The sequence below is a fragment of the Salmo salar genome, chromosome 18 (genome assembly GCF_965601325.2).
Source record: "Salmo salar chromosome 18, fSalSal1, whole genome shotgun sequence".
Classification (NCBI taxonomy): Eukaryota; Metazoa; Chordata; class Actinopteri; order Salmoniformes; family Salmonidae; genus Salmo; species Salmo salar.
The window spans coordinates 3,674,823-3,701,626 of record NC_138308.1 but is presented as its reverse complement, the minus strand read 5'-3'; the positions used below and the strand labels follow the sequence as shown (position 1 = coordinate 3,701,626).

The 26,804-nt window shown below is 41.1% G+C and overlaps 1 protein-coding gene across 1 annotated transcript in view; it reads right to left on the bottom strand.

Moving 5' to 3' along the window:
• Positions 1 to 1,543: 1,543 nt before the first annotated feature.
• LOC106576893 (phospholipid phosphatase 4-like) overlaps positions 1,544 to 26,804 on the bottom strand; it is a 71,575-nt gene continuing 46,314 nt past the window's right edge. Inside the window, exons 4-7 of the mRNA XM_045701753.2 lie at positions 21,866 to 21,929; positions 21,246 to 21,370; positions 10,546 to 10,716; positions 1,544 to 3,903 (exon numbers count right to left, since the gene is read on the bottom strand). Of these exons, the coding sequence (XP_045557709.2) occupies positions 3,692 to 3,903; positions 10,546 to 10,716; positions 21,246 to 21,370; positions 21,866 to 21,929 (572 nt within the window). The 3' untranslated portion in view covers positions 1,544 to 3,691. The remainder of the gene's footprint in view (positions 3,904 to 10,545; positions 10,717 to 21,245; positions 21,371 to 21,865; positions 21,930 to 26,804) is intronic.

Here is a 26,804-nt window from a genome sequence, read left to right as displayed (position 1 = left end):
TATCCTTATGTTGCCATGGAGAAGCAGCAACAGGAGAGATGGCAACAATGCAATAGCAACCTCTGTGGGTCTAAGACCAAGGCATAGGCTAGTAGAATAACAATAAAATACAGTTTGGACAACATTAGTGACCATACATTAGGTCATGTCTGCTCTCAAAGTTAGAAATGTTTTAGCTATCAGATTTTGTAGTCTGAATTCCCTCACTGCCCAAGCAGTTAGATCAGTGGAGTAATAAGTACTTTTAAGTAAAATACTTTAAAGTACTACTTAAGTAGTTTTTTGTGGTATCTGTACTTTACTTTATTATTTTTAATTCCTAATTCCTAAAGAAATGAATGTACTTTTTACGCCATACATTTTCCCTGACACCCGAAAGTACTCTTTACGTTTTGAATCCTTAGAGGGACAGGAAAATGGTCCAATTCACACACTTATCAAGAGAACGTCCCTGGTCAACCCTATTGCCTCTGATCTGGCGGACTCAAAGCACATGCTTTGTCTATAAATTGTCTGCGTGTTGGAGTGTGCCCCTGGCTATCTGTAAATAAATAAGAAACTGGTTTGCTTAATATAAGGAATTTTAAATGATTTATACTTTACTTTTGGTACTTAAGCATTTTTTTTTAAATTACATTTACTTTTGATACTTAAGTATATTTAAAATCAAATACATTTTGACTTTTACCCAAGTGGAATTTTACTGGGTGACATTCACTTTTACTTGTCATTTTCTATTAAGGTGTCTTTACTTTTACTCAAGTATGACGATTGGTTACTTTTTCGACCACTGGATTAGATACTCATTAATCAAATTGGGGAGCTGTGACATCTACCGTAACGAGAGCTCCATATAGCTATTCAGCTTGTCGTCCTAAAAACTAGAAATTAGTTAGCATTTTTTGCCTCTGGTTCATTTGGCATTCCTATGAGGGAAATTAATGGGGTTCTGGGATATACACCAAAAATAACATCTGAGGTTAACACAGGCTTAGGAGATCTTATATGTTTTGTTCTATGAGATAATGCCAGTCAGTTAACATGACCTTTATGAATTCTGAAGCCTTTATGTGCTCAAAATAAGTCAGTTGCGAACGAGTCGCTAACTGTTGGAGAAATGGAACTACAACATTAGTTGCAAAGTGTTTCATGTCACTGCACCAACCACGCATACAAGTATACGCTAAATTCCACCAAAAGTTAGTTAGCGTTTTTCTTATCAGCTCGAATGAAAAAGCAAGGATGGTGTATTGTTTTGCGCCAGGCTGCAACCATATCGATTTAGCGGGAAAGTGCTTGTTTTATTGGTTCCCGAACAATGTTGCACAAAGGAGACTTTGGGTCCGTCTGATAAGGCATGCAACCTGAGGTGTAGTTAAAAATGTTTTACATGTCAACACATCATTAGAGTTTAACTTATTTTGATTACATAAATGCTTCAAAATTCATAAAACCTTATGTAAACTGATGAGATTATCTTGTACAACAAACGTATAAAATCTCCTAAACCTGAGTTTACCACAGACCTTATTTTTTGCATTAATCCAAAAACCCTCTGAAACTCCATTCCTTACCCAATAGGTTTTGGCCAACGAGCCATGGCCTCCGTTAGTGACTACAAAAAGAAGCTATTACTATTGCTCTCTATTGCTGTGACATTTAATGGGATTATCACCAGCTGCTCTGCTTTCCATCCAACTCCACATCAACTAATACCAGCTGCCATACAAGCTAACTTCATTCTACTGATGAGAACAGTGAAGCAATTGTAGACCAACAACTTATAATGAGCATCCTCGTTGTACCATAACCTTTTATCAACCCACTGGTATCATTTACCGTGCATTCGTAAAGTATTCAGAATCCTATACATTTTCCACATTTTGTTACGTTACAGCCTTATTCTTAAAGGTATCCTCATCCTCATCAATCTACACATAATACCCCATAATGACAAAGCAAAAAAGCAAAAACAGGTTGTATTTTGTCTTGCAAATGTATAAAATAGAAATAACAGAAAAATACATTTACATAAGTATTCAGACCCTTTACTCAGTACTTTGTTGAAGCACCTTTGGCAGCGATTACAGCCTTCAGTCTTCTTGGGTATGACGCTACAAGCTTGGCACACCTGTATTTGGGGCGTTTCTCATATTATTCTCTGCAGATCCTCTCAAGCGCTGTCAGGTTAAATGGGGAGCATTGCTGCACAGCTATTTTCAGGTCTCTCCAGAGATGTTAGATCGGGTTCAAGTCCGGGCTCTGGCTGGGCCACTCAAGGACATTCAGAGGCTTGTCCCGAACCCACTCCTGCATTGTCTTGGCTGTGTGCTTAGGGTCATTGTCCTGTCGGAAGGTTAACAGTTGCCCCAGTCTGAGGTCCTGAGAGTTCTGGAGCAGGTTTTCATCAAGGATCTCTCTGTACTTTGCTCCATTCATTTTTGCCTCGATCCTGACTAGACTCACAGTCCCTGCCGCTGACAAACATCCCCACAGCATGATGCTGTCACCACCATGCTTCACCGTAGGGATGGTTCCAGGTTTCGTCCAGACGTGACACTTGGCATTCAGGCCAAAGAGTTTAATGTTGATTTCATAAGACCAGAAAATCTTATTTCTCATGGTCTGAGAGTCTTTAGGTGCCTTTAGGCAAACTCCAAGCGGGCTGTCATGTGCCTTTTACTGAGGAGTGGCTTCCGTCTGGCCACTGTACATAAAGGCCTGATTAGTGGAGTGCTGCAGAGATGGTTGTCCTTCTGGAAGGTTCTCCCATCTCCACAGAGGAACTCTGGAGCTCTGTCAGAGTGACCATCAGGTTCTTGGTCACCTCCCTAACCAAGGCCCTTCTCCCCCGATTGCTCAGTTGGCCGGGTGGCGAGCTCTAGGAAGAGTCTTGGTGGTTCCAAACTTCTTCCATTTAAGAATGATGGAGGACACTGTGTTCTTGGGGACCTTCCATGCTGCAGAAATCTATTTTGGTACACTTGCCCAGATCTGTGCCTCAAAACATTCCTGTTTTGGAGTTCTACGGACAATTCCTTCGACCTATGGACATGTGTGTCACTTTCCCAATCACGTCCAATCAATTGAATTTACCACTGGTGGACTCCAATCAAGTTGTAGAAATATCTCAAGAATGATCAATGGAAACAGGATGCACCAGAGTTCTATTACGAGTCTCATAGCAAAGGGTCTGAATACTTATGTAAATAAGGTATTTTTGTTGATTTTTTGCTTTGTTATTATGGGTTATTGTGTGTAGGTTGCTGAGGAATTACTTTTTAAAATCCATGTTAGATTAAGGCTGTAATGTAACAAAATATGTAAAAAGTCAAGTGGTCTGAATAATTTCCGTATGTATGTCATAACCGTTTTATGTTGATTTCGCACAATTGGCCCTTAATTTCCTTTTTTCATACTTTTAGTGCCTTTTTGCTCCAGCAGTGTTGTCCTATATTCCTACACATACGCAGCCTCTCTAAATGTATACCACTGAAATGCTCCTGATTCAGGCAGGTAAAACCAACAAAGAGTGAGGGTGGAGGAAGGCAAGAGGCTGGGAGAAAGGTTGAGAGTGGGAGAGGGGGTACAGTATTGTCCACATCTCAGTCTGTGTGAGTGAGAGGGGGTTAGGTGCTCCTTGGGTGGGTGTGAGGCTAGGGGCCAGGTCTGGGTGTAGGGGTGGCAGGAGTCATACAGGCCCCACTGTCAGCCCCTTCAGAGGCATGCTGGTGGTGTTCTCGGTGGGCAGGACCAGGGGATTGCCATGGGCAGAGACGAGGTGGGGGGCTTTGGCCAGACTGGCGTAAGGCAGATGGCAGTCCATGTGCTGGAACGGGGGGTAGTGCTGCCGGTAGCAGATGTAGGCAAAGAGCAGGCCGATCACCCCTCCAACAAAGGCATCTGGGGAATAATAATAATATATTAATAATGTACATATGCTACTTACCGTAGCAGATGTTTTTTTTCCAAAAGCGAGTTACAGTATAGTGAGTGCATACATTTTCTGTATGTCTATGTGAGTGATATCCACAACAGTTAGTGCCACACTCCTACCAAATGAGCCACACTCTACCACACACAGGAGTATTGCTAGATTGCACTTCAGGTCTCAGAAATCTACCGTAGGAAATAAATGTGGGTACTTAGTTATTTATACAGTGGATGAATCATTGATGATTTACTTAATTAATTATGTTTATATTGGAAATGTCAGCTAATTTAGTTTCATCAGTTGCTCTTGTGAACGTTGTGCTAAGATCGGTTGAACTTTGGGCTGATGTCACTACTGGGCCTGGCTGAGTCTCATCATGTCCCTGGCTTGGACAGACCATCTGTCACTTTGTCACCATAGCTGAGACCAAAATTATTTCCTAGTCATGATCAATGTTTGAAAATAAGTGCTAAATTGTAATGTTGATTTGTGATCCAATAAAAACAATTTTTCACAAACAAATACATTGTAATGTTGTAGAGAGAATGAATAACTAATGCATTAGTTAGACTGGCTGAACTAGACTCAAAAAGATTTTGGAAAGTATTATTTATCTATCCAGCTGGATAAAATTAAGTTAACACCTGCACCATAAATAGTTTAACTATACAGTCGAGATGGATGACTATTCTAAAAGTAGGGATACTACAAACTAATGATGTGGAGGCTCTGTCACTGAGCTGGTGATTTGAAATGCATCATAATATGTACAGAGTCATCTAAATGTTGATGGTGTTGATGCTTCAGTACGTGTCCCTTCTCCAATGCTGGAGCTGAAACCAGACATTTACAAAGGACCCGGGGGGCTACAGCATCCCTTAATGGGGAAGAGTGCATGATGTTATCCACGCAGCCTGTTCACAGAGCAGGGTAATAGGAGATTGGGCCCCTCAAGTTTAATGATCCAAACCGCTGCTGCATCCTTCTTTTTTTTCCTGCTTTAGAAAATGTACATAAAAAAGGTGTAATATTCTTCCTGGGGGTGTACAGTATATGAACAGATTTGAATAAGATTTAATGTTGCTAAAACGCTGTCAGTTCCACTTTAATGTGGTGTTTTTGCAGATTGTATTATACTGTAGTATTTCTGGACAAATATGCTGCAGTATTTACTGTGTTTTTTTGCAGACTGTAGTATACTGTATTTTTATTGCAGAAATTACTTTAGTATTTACTATCTTTGACATAAAATGGAGGCTTTCTCCTTGAGAAATTCTACTGGAGAAATACTAAAAGGCCACTTTAGGTAGGACTTAACAAATAGTTAATCACTTGCACTCTTTTCTATAACCTGTAGGGAAGGCAATATATAATCAATACTTGTCATGTAGGTTTCTAAATTATAGGTGGCACAAATTGGGCTATGGGAGAGGGGGATGGGCAGGGTATATGCAAATTAAATACTTTAGTATTTACTATAATACATGTTTTTTGTGTTTTTGCAGACTGTAGTGTTTTTTCAGACATTAATGTAGTATTTTCTATAGTATTCTACAGCATACTACAACATTTTATAGTAAGTACTACACATGATCGATAAATACTAGTGTATAGTATAGAATTCTACGGTATACTACAGTTTACTACATAATTCTATAGTATATACTGTAGTATTCTATAGTAAACTCTATTTTTCTTTCATTTGCGATCCCTCTAAAAGTAATTAGTGGTGTCTGACAGCGATGTCGCCTAACGCCTAATTTCTGCTGTCACTTTATCACTGGACATCAAATCGCTCTCTTTCCCCCCTCTCTGGTTCTTTCTATCACTCTCTCTCTGGAAATAATGACTCAATGCTGTGTGCTTGCTTTCTGTCTTTCTCTCTCTATCCCTCTCTTTCTGGACATTACTGTCCATGTTGGTGGGGATGGAGGAACAGACGGCAGTTAAGACAGCATAGAAAATGTGTTACCTCACTGTCATCGCCAATGTTTTGAGATTCACACACTTATCACCCTCTTCCTTATACAAACCTCTAATTACCCCTGTGTGTGTGTCTGGCAGGGTTTGTGTGTTTGTGTGATTGTTTGTGTGAGTGTGTGAAAGAGAGAGAGAGACAGGTTTCCCTTTTAGACCTGGAGACTCGGTGCCCTAGTATTTACTATAGCGCTTTTGATTTATTATCTTTGACATAAAAGTGGAGGATTTCTCCTTCAAGAAACCAACTAGAGACATACTAAAAAAGCAAACTTACCCTAACCTGTAAATAGGACTGGGGTCTAAACAGATAATTAATCTCTTTTGCTTTTTTTCTATAACATATACAATGTAATACCGCATATGGTCTATACTTGGCATGTAGGTTTCTCAGTTATGGGTGGCACAAATTACAATATGGGGAGGGGAATGGGCAGGGTATATGCAAATTAAATACTTTAGTAGTTACTATAGTTTAAAAAGTGTAGTGTTTTTGCGGACTGTAGTGTTTTTGAGGACATTACTGTAGCATTTACTACAGTGCTTTTTGCAGATAATACTGTAGTATTTACTATAGTGTTCTACAGTATACTACAACATTCTATAATAAGTTCTACACATGATCGATGGATACAACCATGTGAAGTATAGTATTCTGTAGTATATCACAGTTTACTATAGTAAACGGTAGAATTTCTTCATGTGGGAATAATGATTTATAGATAGGGTTTAGGTTCCTAACTAAACCTACACAGACTGATTTAATTTTGGATTGGAGATGTTTAATGTGAGTCTGGAAGGAGAGTTTACAGTCTAACCAGACACCTAGGTATTTCTAGTTGTCCACATATTCTAAGTCAGAACCGTCCAGAGTAGTGATGCTGGACGGGCGGGCAGGTGCGGGCAGCAAACGGTTGAAGAGCATGCATTTAGTTTTACTTGTATTTAACCTGTCTGGGAACCTGGGACGCTTGCGTCCCACCCTAGTCCACAGCCAGTGAATCGCGTCGCGTGAAATACAAACACCTCATAAATGCTATAACTTCAATTTCTCAAACATATGACTATTTTACACCATTTTATAGATACACCTCTCCTGAATCGAACCACATTGTCCGATTTCAAAAAGACTTCACAGCAAAAGCAAAACATTAGATTATGTTAGGAGAGTACCCTGCCCAAAAAAATCACACTGCCATTTTCAAAACAACTAGCATGCATCACAAATATCCAAAACACAGCTAAATGCAGCACTAACCTTTGACAATCTTTATCAGATGACACTCCTAGGACATCATTTTACACAATACATGCATTTTTTGTTCGATAAAGTTCATATTTATATATAAAAACAGCATTTTACATCGGCGCATGACGTTCAAAAAATATTTTCCCTCAAATGCTTCTGGTGAATCGGCGCTACAATTTACAAAATTACTATTCGAAAACATTGGTAAATTATAATATTGCCATTCAAAGAATTATAGATTAACATCTCGTGAATGCAACCACATTGCCAGATTTCAAAATAACTTTACTGGGAAATCACACTTTGCAATAAACGAGGTGCTATGCTCAGAAGAATAGGCTAGGCGATACATGTTAGCGCCATCTTGGAACCATCTAAAATCAAATATACTATTGTAAATATTCCCTTACCTTTGATTATCTTCATCAGAAGGCACTTCCAGGAATCCCAGGTCCACAACAAATGTAGTTTTGTTCGAAAAAGTGAATAATTTATGTCCCAATAGCTCCTTCTTGTTAGCACGTTCCGAAGGCTACTCATAATGTACGAGGCACGCTGGACTTGTCGTCACGAATGTGCAAAGAAAATATATTTACGTTCGTTCAAACATGTCAAACGTTGTATAATTTAAATCTTTAGGGCCTTTTTCAACCAGAGCTTCAATAATATTCAAGGCGGACGATTGCATTGTCTTACTAAACGTTTCGGAACAAAAGGGTTCCCATGGGCGTCCGCGTCATAGTAGAAATGGCCCTCCCCCTGTGACCAACTTTCCAAGCCTCTCTTTTGGTCAGTTTCTACCGGAGAAGACTCCAACCACTTTGTAAAGACTGTTGACATCTAGTGGAAGCATTGGGAAGTGCTAAATGAATCCTAACTCACGGTGTGTTTCAAAGGCACAGGTGATTCCACAAATCAGATTTCCACTTCCTGCATGGAATCTTCTCAGGTTTTGGTCTGCCATATGATTTCTGTTATACTCACAGACACCATTCAAACAGTTTTACAAACTTTAGAGTGTTTTCTATCCAAATCTAATTATATGCATATTCTAGTTACTGGGCAGGAGCAGTAACCAGATTAAATCGGGTACGTTTTTTATCCGGCCATGCAAATACTGCCCCCTATCCCCAACAGGTTTAAGAGCAGTTGGAGGCCATGGAAGGAGAGTTGTATGGCATTGAAGCTCATCTGGAGGTTAGTTAACCTGTTGTGGTATAGGGGGCAGTATTTTCACGAGTATAACAGAACTCTTATGTCAGGCCAAAACCTGAGAAGATTCCATGCAGGAAGTGCCCTGTCTGACAATTTGTTGTCCTTCTGTTGCATCTCTATCGACATTACAGCATCTGTGTTGTAACGTGACACTTTCTAAGGCTTCCATTGGCACTCTAAAGCCGCCAGAAAGTGGAATGGGGTGTCTGCTGTCTCTGGGCAAAGTATAGGAGCAGAGTTTGTAAGTGGTCAGCCTGGGGACAGTGAGACTGGAGATGCGCATTCACGAGACTTCTCCATTTTTTTCTTTCAGTCTTTGAATGAATACAACGTTGCCTGGTTGGAATATTATCGCTATTTTACGAGAAAAGTAGCATAAAAATTGATTTTAAACAGCGTTTGACATGCTTCTAAGTACGGTAATGGAATATTTCTAAATTGTCACGAAATGCGCTCGCGCATTACCCTTCGGATAGTGACCTGAACGCACGAACAAAACGGCAGTATTTGGATATAACTATGGATTATTTTGAACCAAAACAACATTTGTTGTTGAAGTAGAAGTCCTGGGAGTGCATTCTGACGAAGAACAGCAAAGGTAATCCAATTTTTCTAATAGTAATTCTGAGTTTAGGTTGTCCCAAACTTGGTGGGTGTCAAATTAGCTAGCCGTGATGGCCGAGCTATGCACTCAGAATATTGCAAAATGTGCTTTCGCCGAAAAGCTATTTTAAAATCGGACATAGCGATTGCATAAAGGAGTTCTGTATCTATAATTCTTAAAATAATTGTTATGTATTTTGTCAACGTTTATCGTGAGTAATTTAGTAAATTTACCGGAAGTTTTCGGTGGGTATGCTAATTCTGAACAACACTTGCTAATGTAAAAAGCTATTTTTTTATATAAATATGAACTTGATTAAACAAAACATGCATGTATTGTATAACATAATGTCCTAGGAGTGTCATCTGATGAAGATCATCAAAGGTTAGTGCTGCATTTAGCTGTGTTTTGGGTATTTGTGATGTATGCTAGTTACTTGGAAATGGCTGTGTGGTTTTTTGTGTCTATGTACTCTCCTAACATAATCTAATGTTTTGCTTTCGTTGCAAAGCCTTTTGGAAATCAGACAACGTGGTTCGATTCAGGCTAAGTGTATCTATAAAATGGTGTAAAATAGTCCTATGTTTGAGAACTTTGAATTATGACATTTTGTGGTTTTAAATTTGGCGCTCTGATTTGTCACTGGCTGTTAAATAGTGTGGGACGATTTCGTCCCACCTCCCCTAGAGAGGTTAACACAGTGTCCAAAGAAGGGCCAGAGGTATACAGAATGGTGTCGTCTGCTTAGAGGTGGATCAAAGAATCACCAGCAGCGAGATCGACATCATTGATGTATACAGAGAAGAGAGTCGGCCCGAGAATTGAACCCTGTGGCACCCCCAAAGAGACTGCCAGAGGTCCGGACAACAGGCCCTCCGATTTGACACACACTATCAGATGACATAGCCTCCATAATCATCTGACCTCCACCCAATTGAGATGTTTGAGATGAGTTGAACCGCAGATTGAAGGAAAAACAGCCAACAAGTGCTCAGCATATATGGGAACTCCTTTAAGAATGTTGGTTGAGAGAATTCCAAGAGTGTGCAAAGGTGTCATCAAGGCAAAGGGTGGCTACTTTGAGGAATCTAAAATCTGAAACACTTTTTTGGTTACTACATGATTCCATTTCTGTTATTTTAATGTAGAACATAGAAAAAACCTTGAATGAGTAGGTGTGTTCAAATGTTGGACTGATACTGTATGTACCAGGAAAAACTCTGGGCCTTAGAAACCGAGTTTATGTGTATTCTAGTAATCTTATGTAAGCCTACAATTTTAAGTACATTCATGTTGATTTTAGCTTTTTATATCTTCCGTGTACATTGTGATGATAGGGATGCAATTCCCTGGTTTTCCAGAAATCCTATTTGGAAGATTCCTGGATTAGTTGAAAACCAGGGAATTTGGGGATAGTTAAAGGAATATTGCAAAAGTAATTCCCGCACATTGGATAATAAAGTTGACTGAATTCAACAGCCTGTAAGTCACATGGTCAGAAAAAAACTCCTGGACCTAAATGGTTTATCTGCTGGTTAATTTGGATGTGGCGTGACTGTGACAGACCTTGCCAGTGGTGTTTGTAGTCGCAGGTGCGGGACAGGGCGATCATCACAGCACTGTAAAGGGGCAGCAACATGGCACACAGACGCCAGCTGTGCCCGCGGCCCTGGTCCGTGAAGCAATGCAGCTTCCCAGCCAGGTAGAAGGAGGTGAAGCCCAAGCCAGAGAATGCAACTGAGGGATTGGGGGAGACAGGGAGAGGGAGATGGGGAGTGCAAAGAAGAGAGAGAGAACAAACAGCAAAAACATATTCATGATCAAGTACAAATCTTAGAATTAGCTATAAAAGACTACCAGAACCCACTGGATTCTCCAATTACATTGAATGAACTACAGGACAAAATACAACCCCAAAAGGCCTGTAGTGTTGATGGTATCCTAAATGAAATGATGAAATATACAAACAACAAATTCCAATTGGCAAAACTTCAACTCTTTAACACCATTCTTAGCTCTGGCATCTTCCCCAATATTTGGAACCAAGGACTGACAGACCACATATTCACCCTGCACACCCTAATTGACAAACAAACAAACCAAAACAAATGCAAAGTCTTCTCATGCTTTGTTGATTTCAAAAAAGCTTTCGACTCAATTTGGCATGAGGGTCTGCTACACAAATTAATGGAAAGTTGTGTTGTGGGAAAAACATATGACACTATAAAATCCATGTACACAAACAACACATGTGTGGTTAAAATTGACAAAAAACACACACCTTTCTATCCACAGGGCTGTGGGGTGAGACAGGGATGCAGCTTAAGCCCCGCCCTCTTCAACATGTATATCAACGAATTTGCGAGAGCAACAAAACAGTCTGCACCACCTGGTCTCACCCTACTAGAAAGTCAAATTTCGACTATTTGCTGATGATCTGGCGCTTCTGTCCCCAACCAAGAAGGGCCTAAAGCAGCACCTAGATCTGCTGCACAGATTCTGTCAGACCTGGACGCTGACAGTAAATCTCAGCAAGACAAAAATACTGGTGTTCCAAAAACGTTGCCAGGACCACAAATACAAATGTAATCTAGATACCATTGCCCTAGAGCACACAAGAAACGATACATACCTCGGCCTAAATATAAGGTAACTTCTAAAAAGCTGTGAACGATCTGAGAGACAAGGCACGAAGGGCCTTCTATGCCATCACAAGGAACATAAAATTTGATATACCAATTAGGATCTGGCGAAAAATACTTTATAACCTAGCAAAAAAGAAACGTTTATGTTCATTGAATAAGCATGGGCACACAAGAAACGAGCATGGGCACACAAGGACCCTGTATTTCAGGACCCTGTATTTCAAAGATAATTCAGAAAAATCCAAATAACTTCACAGATCTTCATTGTAAACGGTTTAAACACTGTTTCCCATGCTTGTTCAATGAACATAAACAATTAATGAACATGCACCTGTGGAACGGTCGTTAAGACACTTACAGCTTGCAGACGGTAGGCAATTAAGGTCACAGTTATGAAAACTTAAGACACTAAAGAGGCCTTTCGACTGACTCTGAAAAACAACAAAAGAAAGATGCCCAGGGTCCCTGCTCATCTGCGTGAACGTGCCTTAGGCATGCTGCAAGGAGGCATGAGGACAGCAGACGTGGCCAGGGCAATAAATTGCAATGTCCGTACTGTGAGACGCCTAAGACAGCGCTACAGGGAGACAGGACGGACAGCTGATCATCCTTGCAGTGGCAGACCACGTGTAACAACACCTGCACAGGATCGGCACATTCAAACATTACACCTTCGGGGCAGGTACAGGATGGCAACATCAACTGCCCGAGTTACACCAGGAATGCACAATCCCACCATCAGTGCTGACTGTTCGCAATAGGCTGAGAGAGGCTGGACTGAGGGCTTGTAGGCCTGTTGTAAGGCAGGTCCTCACCAGACATCACCGGCAACAACGTCGCCTATGGGCACAAACCCACCATCGCTGGACCAGACAGGACTGGCAAAAAGTGCCCTTCACTGACGAGTTGCGGTTTTGTCTCACCCGGGGTGATGGTCGGATTTGCGTTTATCGTCGAAGGAATGAGCATTACACCGAGGTCTGTACTCTGGAGCGGGTTCGATTTGGAGATGGAGGGTCCATCATGGTCTGGGGCAGTGTGTCACAGCATCATCGGAATGAGCTTGTTGTCATTGCAGGCAATCTCAACGATGTGCGTTACAGGGAAGACATCATGTGGTACCCTTCCTGCAGGCTCATCCTGACATGACCCTCCAGCATGACAATGCCACCAGCAATACTGCTCATTCTGTGCGTGATTTCCTGCAAGACAGGAATGTCAGTGTTCTGCCATGGCCAGCGAAGAGCCCGGAACACAATCCCATTGAGCATGTCTGTGACCTGTTGGATCGGAGGGTGAGGGCTAGGGCCATTCCCCCCAGAAATGTCTGGGAACTTGGTGGAAGTGTGGGGTAACATCTCACAGTAAGAATTGGCAAATATGGTGCAGTCCATTGAGGAGGAGATGCAAAACAATGCCGTCGGAGGAGAGGGTGCTGGAGCGGTCATCTAGTGAAGCTTCGGATGTGCGCACACCACCCACCGCTTCTGAGTATATTACTCGCTAATGTCCAGTTGTTAACAAAGTCAATAAAATTAGGGCAAGAGTTGCTTTCCAAAGAGATATCCGGGATTGCAACATACTCTGTTTCACAGAGACATGGCTTGCTGGGGACATGCTGTTGGAGTCCGTACAGCCAATGGGATTTTCAGTGCATCACACCAAGGGGAACAAACATCGCTCTGGTAAGAAGAAGGGTGGGGGTGTATTTTTCATGATTAACCAAGCGTGGTGTAATTGTAACATCATATAAGAACTCAAGTCCTTTTGTTCACCTGACCTGGAATTCCTCACAATCAAATGCCGACTGTATTATCTCCCAAGAGAACTCTCCTCGGTTATCATCACAGCCGTGTATATCCCCCCGCAAGCGGATACCAAGACGGCCATCAAGGAACTTCACTTGACTTTATGCAAACTGGAAACCATATATCTTGAGGCTGTGTTTATTGTAGCTGGGGATTTTAAGAAAGCTAATCTGAGAACAAGGCTACCTAAATTCTATCAGCATATCGATTGCAGTACACGAGCGAGTAACACACTCGACCATTGCTACTCTAACTTCCGGGATGCATACAAGGTCCTCCCTCGCCCTCCTTTTGGCAAATCTGACCATGACTCCATCTTGTTGCTCCCCTCCTATATGCAGAAACTAAAACAGGAAGCGCCGGTGCTTAGGTCTATCCAACGCTGGTCTGACCAATCGGATTCCACGCTTCAAGATTGCTTCGATCATGTGGACTGGGATATGTTCCGGGTAGCCTCAGACAATAACATTGTATACGCTGACTCGGTGAGCGAGTTTATAAGGAAGTGTATAGGAGATTATGTACCCACTATGACTATTAAAACCTTCCCTAACCAGAAACCGTCGATTGATGGCAGCATTCGCGCAAAACCGAATGCACGTACTACCGCATTTAATCATGGCAAGGTGATTGGAAACGTGACCAAATACAAACAGTGTAGTTATTCCCTCTGTAAGGCAATCAAACAAGCAAAGCGTCAGTATAGAGACAATGTGGAGTCGCAAATCAATGGCTCAAACATGAGAGGTATGTGGCAGGGTCTACAGACAATCAAACAGATTACAACAACAAAAAATCAGCCCCGTCGCGAACATCGATGTCTTGCTCCCAGACAAATTAAACAACTTCTTTGCACGCTTTGAGGACAATACAGTGCCACCGACACGGCCTGCTACCCAAGACTGTGTGCTCTTCTTCTTCGTGGCCGACGTGAATAAGACGTTTGCCCCATTTAGCCCCACCCATCTCTTTAAGGGTTGATCCGAGCATTCTGTACTACCAACAGCAGTCAAGCACCCAAGCTAACTTGCTAGCTACTTCCAGACACAAATGAGAGAACAACTCATTGAACATTACTCGCCCTAGCAGAGCTGGTTAGGGTACAGCCTTCCCTGTAGCTCAGTTGGTAGAGCATGGTGTTTGCAACACCAGGGTTGTGGGTTCGATTCCCACGGGGGGCCAGCACAGATAAAAAAATATATAAAAAAAATGTATGAAATGTATGAAATTGTATGAAATGTATGCATTCACTACTGTAAGTCGCTCTGGATAAGAGCGTCTGCTAAATGACGTAAATGTACTATGTTATCCAGAGTGTTGGTGACTGCAATTGTGCTGTCAGATTGTCTGTTCGTAAATTCCGGGTGTTTCGCTCTAGCAGCATTCAGAGTGCACACTGGATGCTCTGGCTGATGAGTAGGGTTGATCCGAACTTTCTGACTTCGCAACGGCAGTCAAGCACCCAAGCTAATTGGCTAACATTGGCTAGCTTGCTAGGTACTTCCAGACACATAATGAGAGAACACACCACTCTGACCATTTTACAGCTGATTAGGCTGGTTTCATATTATCCAGAGCGTTGGTGACTGCTACTGTGCTGCTGGCAACAATTTAATTATCCTTTTTTGCTGACGTTTAATGATACCGGCCATATTTAACGTGTTGAGCATTCATAAATTCATCAGTTATTCTGCGCTCTGGCACACAGATGAGAGTCTTTTGTTAAGACATGTAGGTAAACAATGAACCATAATTCCAACTCATGTTACTACCCTGCATGAATGTTAGAACTGTTAAGGCTCCATGGATTGATGAGGAATTGAAAAACTGTATGGTTGAAAGAGATGGGGCAAAAGGAGTGGCTAATAAGTCTGGCTGTACATCTGACTGGTTTACTTACTGCAAATTGAGAAATTATGTGACTAAACTCAACAACAAAAAAAGAACAAACTTTATTATGAGGCCAAGATAAATGAGATTAAACCTTGAAGTACTTTAAATTAAATTATGGGCAGAAAGACAAATTCAACTCCATCTTTCATCGAATCAGATGGCTTATTCATCACAAAACCATTTGATGTTGCCAGTTATTTGAATGATTATTTCATTGGCAAAGTGGGCAAACTTAGGCAGGAAATGCCCATGACAAACAGTGAGCAATTATATTCATGTATAAAAAAACAAGTAATGAATAAAAAGCAGTGCAAGTTTGAATTTTGTGAAGTTAGTGTGGGAGAGGTGGAAAAATTATTGCTAACGATCAATAATGACAAACCTCTTAGCATTGATAACTTAGATGGAAAGCTACTTAGGATGGTAGCTGACTCTATAGCCACTCCTATCTGTCATATTTTTAATTTGAGCCTAAAAGAAAGTCTTTGTCCTCAGGCCGGGAGGAAGCCAAAGTAATGTCGCTACCCAAGATTGGTAAAGCGGCCTTTACTGGTTTTAACAGCAGACCTATAAGCTTGCTGCCAGCTCTTAGCAAACTGTTGGAAAAGATGGTGTTTGACCAAATACAAAGCTATTTCTCTGTAAACAAATTAACAAACAGACTTTCAGCATGCTTTTAGAGAAGGGCACTCAACATGTTCTGCACTGACACAAATGACTGATGATTGGTTGAAAGAAATTGATAATAAGAAGATTGTGGGAGCTGTACTGTTAGATTTCAGTGCAGCCTTTGATATTATTGACCATAACCTGTTTTTGAAAAAACTTAAGTACTACGGCTTTTCAACCTCTGCCATATCGTGGATTCAGAGCTATCTATCTAATAGAACTCAAAGGGTTTTCTTTAATGGAAGCGTCTCTATTGTCAAACTTGTAAAGTGTGGTGTACCTCAGGGCAGCTCTCTAGGCCCTCTACTCTTTTCTTTTTTTTACCAATGACCTGCCACTGGCATTAAACAAAGCATGTGTGTCCATGTATGCTGATGATTCAACCACATACGCACCAGAAACCACAGTTAGCTACCGATACCCTTAACCTGTTAGGGCTAGGGGGCAGTATTTGCACTGCTGGATAAAAAAAATGTACCCGATTTAATCTGGTTACTAATCCTACCCAGTAACTAGAATATGCATATACTTATTATATATGGATAGAAAACACTCTAAAGTTTCTAAAACTGTTTGAATGGTGTCTGTGAGTATAACAGAACTCATTTGGCAGGCAAAACCCTGAGACATTTTCTGACAGGAAGTGGATACCTGATGTGTTGTATTACCTTTAAACCTATGCCATTGAAAAACACAGGGGCTGAGGAATATTTTGGCACTTCCTATTGCTTCCACTAGATGTCACCAGCCTTTACAAAGTGTTTTGAGTCTTCTGGAGGGAGATCTGACCGAACAAGAGCCATGGAACGATGATGGCCCATTAGACACCTGGCGCGTGAGTTCATGTTGGGTACCCTCGTTCCAATACGTTATAAAAGAGAATGCATTCGTCCACCTTGAATATTATTCATGTTCTGGTTAAAAAAGGCCCTAATGATTTATGCTATACAACGTTTGACATGTTTGAACGAACGGAAATATATTTTTTCCCCTCGTTCATGAAGTGAAGTCCGGCGGGCTTAGATCATGTGCTAACAAGACGGAGAATTTTGGACATAAATGATGAGCTTTTTTGAACAAAACTACATTCGTTATGGACCTGTGATACCTGGAAGTGACATCTGATGAAGAGAATCAAAGGTAATGGATTATTTACATAGTATTTTCGATTTTAGATCTCCCCAACATGACGGCTTGTCTGTATCGCAACGCGTATTTTTCTGGGCGCAGTGCTCAGATTATTGCAAAGTGTGATTTCCCAGTAAGGTTATTTTTAAATCTGGCAAGTTGATTGCGTTCAAGAGATGTAAATCTATAATTCTTTAAATGACAATATAATATTTTACCAATGTTTTCTAATTTTAATTATTTAATTTGTGTTGCTGACTTGACTGCCGGTTATTGGAGGGAAACGATTTCCTCAACATCAATGCCATAGTAAAACGCTGTTTTTGGATATAAAAATGAACTTGATAGAACTAAAAATGCATGCATTGTCTAACATAATGTCCTAGGAGTGTCATCTGATGGAGATTGTAAAAGGTTAGTGCATCATTTTAGCTGGTTTTATGGTTTTGGTGACCCTGTCTTTGAATTGACAAAACATTACACACAACTCTTGTAAATGTACTGTCCTAACATACTTTCGCCGTAAAACCTTTTTGAAATCGTAAAACGTGGTTAGATTAAGGAGATGTTTATCTTTCAAAGGGTGTAAAATAGTTGTATGTTTGAAAAATTTGAATTTTGACATTTATTTGGATTCAAATTTGCCGCTCTTGAAATGCACCTGCTGTTGATGGAGTGCACCACGGGTGGGACGCTAGCGTCCCACCTAGCCCATAGAGGTTAACCTCTCTAGGGCAGGCGGGACGAATTCGTCCCACCTACGCAACAGCCAGTCTAATCCAGTGGCGCGATTTTCAAATACCTTAGAAATGCTATTACTTCAATTTCTCAAACATATGACTATTTTACAGCTATTTAAAGACAAGACTCTCGTTAATCTAACCACACTGTCCGATTTCAAAAAGGCTTTACAACGAAAGCAAAACATTAGATTATGTCAGCAGAGTACCCAGCCAGAAATAATCAGACACCCATTTTTCAAGCTAGCATATAATGTCACAAAAACCCAGAAGACAGCTAAATGCAGCACTAACCTTTGATGATCTTCATCAGATGACAACCCTAGGACATTATGTTATACAATACATGCATGTTTTGTTCAATCAAGTTCATATTTATATCAAAAACTAGCTTTTTACATTGGCATGTGACGTTCAGAACTAGCATACCCCCCGCAAACTTCCGGGGAATTTACTAACAATTTACTAAATTACTCACGATAAACGTTCACAAAAAGCATAACAATTATTTTAAGAATTATAGATACAGAACTCCTCTATGCACTCGATATGTCCGATTTTAAAATAGCTTTTTGGTGAAAGCACATTTTGCAATATTCTAAGTACATAGCCCAGCCATCACGGGCTAGCTATTTAGACACCCGGCAAGTTTAGCACTCACCAATATCAGATTTACTATTACAAAAGTTTGATTACCTTTTGTTGTCTTCGTCAGAATGCACTCCCAGGACTGCTACTTCAATAACAAATGTTGGTTTGGTCCAAAATAATCCATCGTTATATACGAATAGCGGCGTTTTGTTCGTGCGTTCCAGAAACTATCCGAAATGGTAAATCAGGGTCGCGCGCATGGCGCAATTCGTGACAAAAAAAATCTAAATATTCCATTACCGTACTTCGAAGCATGTCAACCGCTGTTTAAAATCAATTTTTATGCAATTTTTCTCGTAAAAAAGCGATAATATTCCGACCGGGAATCTCCATTTAGCTAAACAGAGGAAAGAAAACAAAGCTTTCGGTCGACGCGGGCACGAGCCTGAGTCTCACAGTACTGTAACCAGCCACTACCCAAACGCGCTACTTTTTTTCAGCCAGAGCCTGCAAAGCCACGATTCAGCATTTTGCCGCCTTCTGAGAGCCTATGGCAGCCGTAGGAAGTGTCACGTTACAGCTAAGATCCTCACTCTTCAATAAACAGAGACAAGAAGAACGACACCTTGTCAGACAGGCCACTTCCTGCATGAAATCTTCTCAGGTTTTTGCCTGCCATATGAGTTCTGTTATACTCACAGACACCATTCAAACAGTTTTAGAAACTTTGGAGTGTTTTCTATCCAAAGCCAATAATTATATGCATATTCTCGTTACTGCGCAGGAGTAGTAACCAGATTAAATCGGGTATGTTTTTTATCCAGCCATGTCAATACTGCCCCCTAGCCCTAACAGGTTAACAAAGAGTTGCAGTCTGTTTTGGAATCAGTGGATAGTAATAAACTGGCCATGGACATCTCTAAAACTAAGAGCATTGTATTTGGTACAAATCATTCCTTAAGTACTAGACCTCAGCTTAATCTGGTAATGAATGGTATGGCTGTTGAACAAGTTGAGGAGACTAAATTACTTGGCGTTACCTGTCATGGTCAAAAAACAGATTCAATCGTTGCAAAGATGGGGAGAGGTCTAGCCGTAATAAAGAGATACTGTGTTTTTTTGACACCACAATCCAAAAAGCAAGTTCTGCAGTCTCTAGTTTTGTCTAATCTTGATTATTATCCAGTCGTGTAGTCCAGTGCTACAAGGAAAGACCTACTTAAGCTGCAGCTGGCCCAGAACAGAGCGGCACGTTTTGCTCTTAGTTGTAATCAGAGGGCTAATATTAATACTATGCGCGCCAGTCTCTCTTGGCTAAGAGTTGAGGAGAGTGACTGCATCACTTATTTTTATAAGAAACATTGTGTTGAAAGTCCCAAATTGTTTGCATAGTCAACTTACACACAGCTCTGACACACACACTTATCCCACCAGACATGCCACCAGGGGTCTTGTCGTAGTCCCCAATTACAGAACAAATTCAAGAAAACGTACAGTATTATATAGAGCCCTTATTGCATGGAACTTCCTTCCATCTCATATTGCTCAAATAAACAGCAAACTTGGTTTCAAAAAACAGATAGAGCAACACCTCGCGGCAGAACATCTCTCCCCTATTTGACCTAGATAGTTTGTGTGTATGCATTGATATGTATGCTACGTGTGCCTTTTTAAAAATGTATGTAGTTCTTTCCTTGAGCTGTTCTTGTCTAATGATGTTCTGTATTATGTCATTCTGTATTAAGTTTCATGTTTTGTGTGGACCCCAGGAAGAGTATCTGCTGCTTTTGCAACAGCTAATGGGGATCCTTGTAAAATAGAAAATACCAAATCTTCAGGTAGCTAATGAAGCATGTTCAATGTTAGCTAGCTAACATTAGACTATAACTAGTCAAACAAATGGCTCTGAGATACGAAAAATAAGATCATACACGCAACATTAGCTAGCAAGCCAGCCAGCCAACATTAGCTACCTAGCTAATAGCACACTTTAATTTGAAATGAAAATACTTTGTCAAAATTAGAAACATGTAATATCTGAAAATGTAGCTAGCTAGACTATCTTACCCATGGTCTGAAATCGGAGTAGAGAGCCAGAGCAAATTTACCAGCTTGTACGTCTATCAACAGTTGTTGCAGTGACATTCTGTTGAAATGGATAATTGCATAGTGGTCTTTTGTTAAGACACATAGCTAGCTAGCTAGCTAAACAATGAACCATAGTCCCAACTCATGACATTACTACCCTGCATGAATCTGCAGGTAGCTAACCAACCAGGTTCAATGTTAGCTAGCTAACATTAGGCTATAACTAGTCAAGCAAATGGCTCTGAGATACAAATAATAAGATCATACAGGTAACATTAGCTAGTGAGCCAGCCAGCTAACGTTAGCAAGATAACAGTACATTTTAACTTGAAATGAAACCACTTTCTGTCAAAATTAGAAATGGGTAATATCTGAAAATGTAGCAAGTTGGACTATCTTACCCGTATACATCATGGACGGACGCGTCTCCTGTCGGATGGTTGCCCTTAGTTTGAATATGTAATCCTTGCTTTCTCCATCTCCTTAGCTATCGTACTCGAATTCCACTCATTTCAAAACTCTGTCCTCCAGAATGTGGAAAGCATACACTTGCTACAACCTAACCGATGTTCTGAGAACTTACACAGAACCCGTTTTGGTTTGCTGGGATCAAGATTAGGGATTCTGTGCCTTGCCTGGCTCAAACTGATCCCTAAAACATACTGATCGACAGTGTTGTGGCTGACTGACTGACTGATACTCACAAGAAGAGTGGCTGCTTGGGAAACTCTTGCGTCCCTCTGACACCAGGTATGGTTCTCCGGTGCACAGCATCTTAACATTCACCTGTCCATCTGGGAAACAACGCTGGAAGAAGTCTGGCCTGGGTCTGCAGAGAAAATGAAGAAGACATTTCAGTCATTTTACATTTACATTTTAGTCATTTAGCAGACACTCTTATCCAGAGTGACTTACAGTAGTGAATGCATACATTTCATACATTTGTTTTTCCCGTACTGGTCCCCCGTGGGAAGCAAACCCACAACCCTGGCATTGCAAACACCATGCTCTACCAACTGAGCCACACAAAGTTATGCCACCTAGAGTTAACTTTAAGTACATGTCAAGGCATTTAGTTCATTATTTAAATCACAACCGGACGTGATTGGGAGTCCCATAGGCAGTCATTGTAAAGAGAAATTTGTTCCCAACTGACTTTCCTAGTTAAATAATGGTTAAATAAAAATAAAAGAAATAAAAATAAGTGCCACACTGCATAACTGAGTAGTGAATGCCAATTTAAATAAGGTACTCATTGATATATAATTCAACCTTCCCCAAACAGTTTTTGAGTCTATTTGGTGTACTGCAATGATGTATTTACCTGCCAACGATCAACTTGATAGTGTTTGTGAAGACTCCATTCAAGGCTAGAGCCAGTGAGACAGCTGCAGGACAGAGAAAGAATCAGAGACAGAAACAGGTTTTACAGAGACACAGAGTAGAAAACAACACAGCAAAATGATTGAGCAACCGGGGGTGACACAGCACTTACAACCTCAATAATATACCTGAGTCAGAGGGCAAGCATGCATCTATTACAGATGAATGATAATCTATGGGGAATAAGTTGCGTGCCAAGATTTGAGCTCCATTGTGAGGTTTTCTTTGCCACTCTGGTAGAGATTCTGGATCTGTGCCAGTTATTCTGCAGTTGATGTAGTAAAAAAACAGAACATTAAAGGGATATGTTTTTTGTACCTTTATTTAACAAGGCAAGTCAGTTAACCTGTTGTGGTATAGGGGGCAGTATTTTCACGGCCGGATAAAAAACGTACCCGATTTAATCTGGTTACTACTCCTGCCCAGAAACTAGAATATGCATATAATTATTAGCGTTGGATAGAAAACACTCCAAAGTTTCTAAAACTGTTTGAATGGTGTCTGTGAGTATAACAGAACTCATTTGGCAGGCCAAAACCTGAGAAGATTCCAAACAGGAAGTGCCATCTCTGACTATTTCTTGGCCTTCTTGATCATCTCTATCCAAAACAGGGGAGCTCTGCTGTAACGTGACATTTTCTAACACTCCCATAGGCTCTCAGAAGGCGCCAGAACGGGGAATGATGACTTTGCAGGCCATGGCTGAAAAACAGTAGCGCATTTGGATAGTGGTCGATCTGAGAACAATGAGACTGGGGGCGCGTGCACGAGAAGACGCCATGTTTTTATTTTTTCGTCTTTGAATGAAAACAGGGTTTCCCGGTCGGAATATTATCGCTTTTTTAAGAGAAAAATCGCATAAAAATTGATTTTAAACAGTGTTTGACATGCTTCAAAGTACAGTAATGGAATATTTTTACATTTTTTGTCACGATATGCGCCGGGCGCGTCACCCTTCTTTACCCTTCGGATAGTGTCTTGAACGCACAAACAAAACGCCGCTATTTGGATATAACTATGGATTATTTGGAACCAAACCAACATTTGTTATTGAAGTAGAAGTCCTGTGAGTGCATTCTGATGAAGAACAGCAAAGGTAATCCAATTTTTCTTATAGTACATCGGAGTTTGGTGAGTACCAAACTTGGTGGGTGTCAAAATAGCTAGCCATGATGGCCAGGCTATCTACTCAGAATATTGCAAAATGTGCTTTCACCGAAAAGCTATTTTAAAATCGGACATAGCGATTGCATAAAGGAGATCTGTATCTATAATTCTTAAAATAATTGTTATGTTTTTTGTGAACGTTTATCGTGAGTAAATTCACCGGAAGTGTTCGGTGGGAATGCTAGTTCTGAACGTCACATGCTAATGTAAAAAGCTGGTTTTTGATATAAATATGAACTTGATTGAACAAAACATGCATGTATTGTATAACATAATGTCCTAGGAGTGTCATCTGATGAAGATCATCAAAGGTTAGTGCTGCATTTAGCTGTGGTTTTGTTTTTTGTGACATTATATGCTAGCTTGAAAAATGGGTGTCTGATTATTTCTGGCTGGGTACTCTGCTGACATAATCTAATGTTTTGCTTTCACTGTAAAGCCTTTTTGAAATCTGACAATGTGGTTAGATAAAGGAGAGTCTTGTCTTTAAAATGGTGTAAAATAGTCATATGTTTGAAAAATGGAAGTTTTTGGATTTTTGAGGAATTTGTAATTCGCGCCACGCCTATCATTGGATATTGGAGCAGGTGTTCCGCTAGCGGAACGTCTACATGTAAGTTAACCTTGTTTTGAACACCTCCAAAACAAAGGTAATGTGGTTCGGTAAGAGGAATGCCTCTCTCCCTACCGGTGTGATTACTACCTCTGAGGGTTTAGAGCTTGAGGTAGTCACCTCATACAAGTACTTGGGAGTACGGGTAGATGGTACACTGTCCTTCTCCCAGCACATATCCAAGCTGCAGGCTAAGGTAAAATCTAGACTTGGTTTCCTCGATTGTAATTGTTCCTCTTTCACCCTAGCTGCCAAACAAACCCTGATTCAGATGACCACCCGACCCATGCTAGATTACGGAGATGTCATTTATAGATCAGCAGGTAGGGGTGCTCTCGAGGGGCTAGATGTTCTTTACCATTCGGCCGTCAAATTTGCCACCAATGCTCCTTATAGAACACATCACTGCACTCTATACTCCTCTGTAAACTGGCCATCTCTGTATACCTGACACAAGACCGACTGGTTGATGCTTATTTATTAAACCTTCTTAGGCCTCACTCCCCCCTGGATCTGAGATACCTACTGCAGCCCTCATCCTCCACATACAACACCCATTCTGCCAGTCACTTTCTTGTAAATGGTTCCCAAAGCACACACATCCATGGGTCGCTCCTCTTTTCAGTTTTCTGCAGCTAGCGACTGGAACGAGCTGCAAAAAAACACTCAAACTGGACAGTTTTTTCTTCATCTCTTCATTCAAAAACTCAATCATGGACACTCTTACTGACACTTGTGACTGCTTCATGTGATGGATTGTTGTCTCTACCTTCTGGCCCTTTGTGCGGTTGTCTGTGCTCAATAATGTTTGTACCATGTTTTGTGCTGCTACCATGTTGTGCTGCTGCCAAGTTGTCTTGCTATCGTGTTGTTGTCATGTTGTGTTGCTACCATGCTGTGTTGTTATATGTTGCTGCCATGCCATGTTGTTGTCTTTAGGTCTCTCTTTATGTATTATTGTGGTGTTTCACTTGTAGTGATGTGTGTTTTGTCCAACATTTTTATTTTTAATCCCAGCACCCATCCCTGCAGGAGGCCTTTTGCCTTTTGGTAAGCTGTCATTGTAAATAAGACTTTGTTCTTAACTGAAGTACCTAGTTAAATAAAGGTTAAATAAAAAATAAATAGAACATAATAGAAATAAGACCATGGTCATAAAAAAAAATCCTCCATAATCTTAAATGGCACTGACCACCACTGGTTTCCATCTACAGTTTTTGTGCAAATAAATTCATGCCGTATAAAAAAAAGATGGAAACAGGAAGTTTCGGTCCAATTTTATATATGCCAACAGATAATTTGTTCGTTTGACATGGTTGGATCTTTTTGTGTCAGTAAAATTAAAATGCCTTTATGTGCAAATATTAATATAATAACCATCATATTAATGTAAACTTGGAGTCACGCTGAGATATGGAGTGTAGTCCTCCCACTACTATTCAGGAATCCATGCGGTTTATTAGGCTACAAATGAATTAAGTTAGAACTTCACAGGGTGGTGACTGTGCACGGTGATGATCTTGATTCTCCTTTCCAATAAATATTGAGGGACTTATTCTGGTGACATGATGAGTGCTGCTTTACTGCCGTTTGACAAATAAAAATATTCTCGCTCTTATCCACAATAATCTAATTTTGTTGACTAGCCTACCCGCACATCCTATCAGCACTGTATCTGTGAGCTGTTGGCTAGAGTGCACATACCAAGAGCACAGTAGGCAGTATACTTTTTAACCTTTTCATGCGTGAGTTACAAATATCTCTAATGGTCCCCCCAGCATGAGTTTTTTATGAGTGTGATGTCAGAATGTGCTCACTTTTCCAAAATTGTATTCTTACGCAACAGGACAGTTAACCCACGTTTACAAACATAGATCTTGATGAAAAGGTACTGTCTGTCAACTAGGCAAATGAGAAAGCCAAAACAAAATCCTAGATAGCAAGACTACACAGTCCGGAGCTTCCAGCTCCACAAAAGAAGCCTCCAGTGATGATCTATGGTCTGAAGCCTGTAGGGATAATCCATGGCAAGAAGCCTGTAGGGATGATCCATGGCCCGGAGCCTGTAGAGATGATCCATGGCACGAAGCCTCCAGTGATGATCCATGGCACAAAGCCTCCAGTGATGATCCATGGCGCCGAACCTGTGGTGATGATCCATGGCACGGAGCCTGCAGCGACGGTCCCCAGTCCAGAACCTCCTGAGACGGTCTCCAGTCCGGAGCCTCCAGCAACGCTCCCCAGTCCGGGGCTCCAGCGACGCTCTCCAGTCCGGAGCCTCCAGCGACGCTCTCCAGTCCGGAGCCTCCAGCGACGCTCTCCAGTCCGGAGCCTCCAGCGACGCTCTCCAGTCCGGAGCCTCCAGCGGTGTCCTGCAGCCCAGAACCTCCAGTGGCGGCCTGCAGCCCAGAACCTCCAGCAATGATCTACAGTCCGGTTCTTTCGACGATGATCCATGGTCCGGTGATAATAAAGCAGAAGGATCAGCGGTTGGAGCGGGGATTACGCCCCGAACCGCCTCCTCTGCTGGAGGTTAAGGTTATGTGGACTGCATTTGAGTCGCCATAAACAGGAGTTGCCCACCCTACCCTCCCTTTTGTTTTTGTTTAGGAGCATTCGGAGTCTGCACCTTTGGGGCGGGGGGGGGGGGGGGGGGGTACTGTCACATCCTGACCATAGTAAGAGGTTATTTTCTATGGTAGAGTAGGTCAGGGCGTGACAGGGGGTGTTTTGTGTTTTTCTATGTTTAAGTTCTAGTATTTCTATGTTGTTTTTTTGGGGGTTGATCTCCAAATGGACGCAGCTGGTCCTCGTTGTCTCGAATTGGAGATCATATTTAAGTAGGGGTTTTTCTCCATTATATTTTGAGTAGCGTTTGTTTCTCTCTGCGTCACGGTTTGTTGTCTTGTCAATTCAGTTATTTATTTATTGCAAAGTTTCACGGATTAAATCAAATGTGGAACTACAACCCCGCTGCACTTTGGTCAGCTCCTTTCGACAGCCGTGACAGGCACTCACAAACTCTACCCACCGTCGGATTACTTTAGACTTCTAGAAAATGTTTTACTAAATTATTTTGAGCGCTGTGTGAGCTCACCCG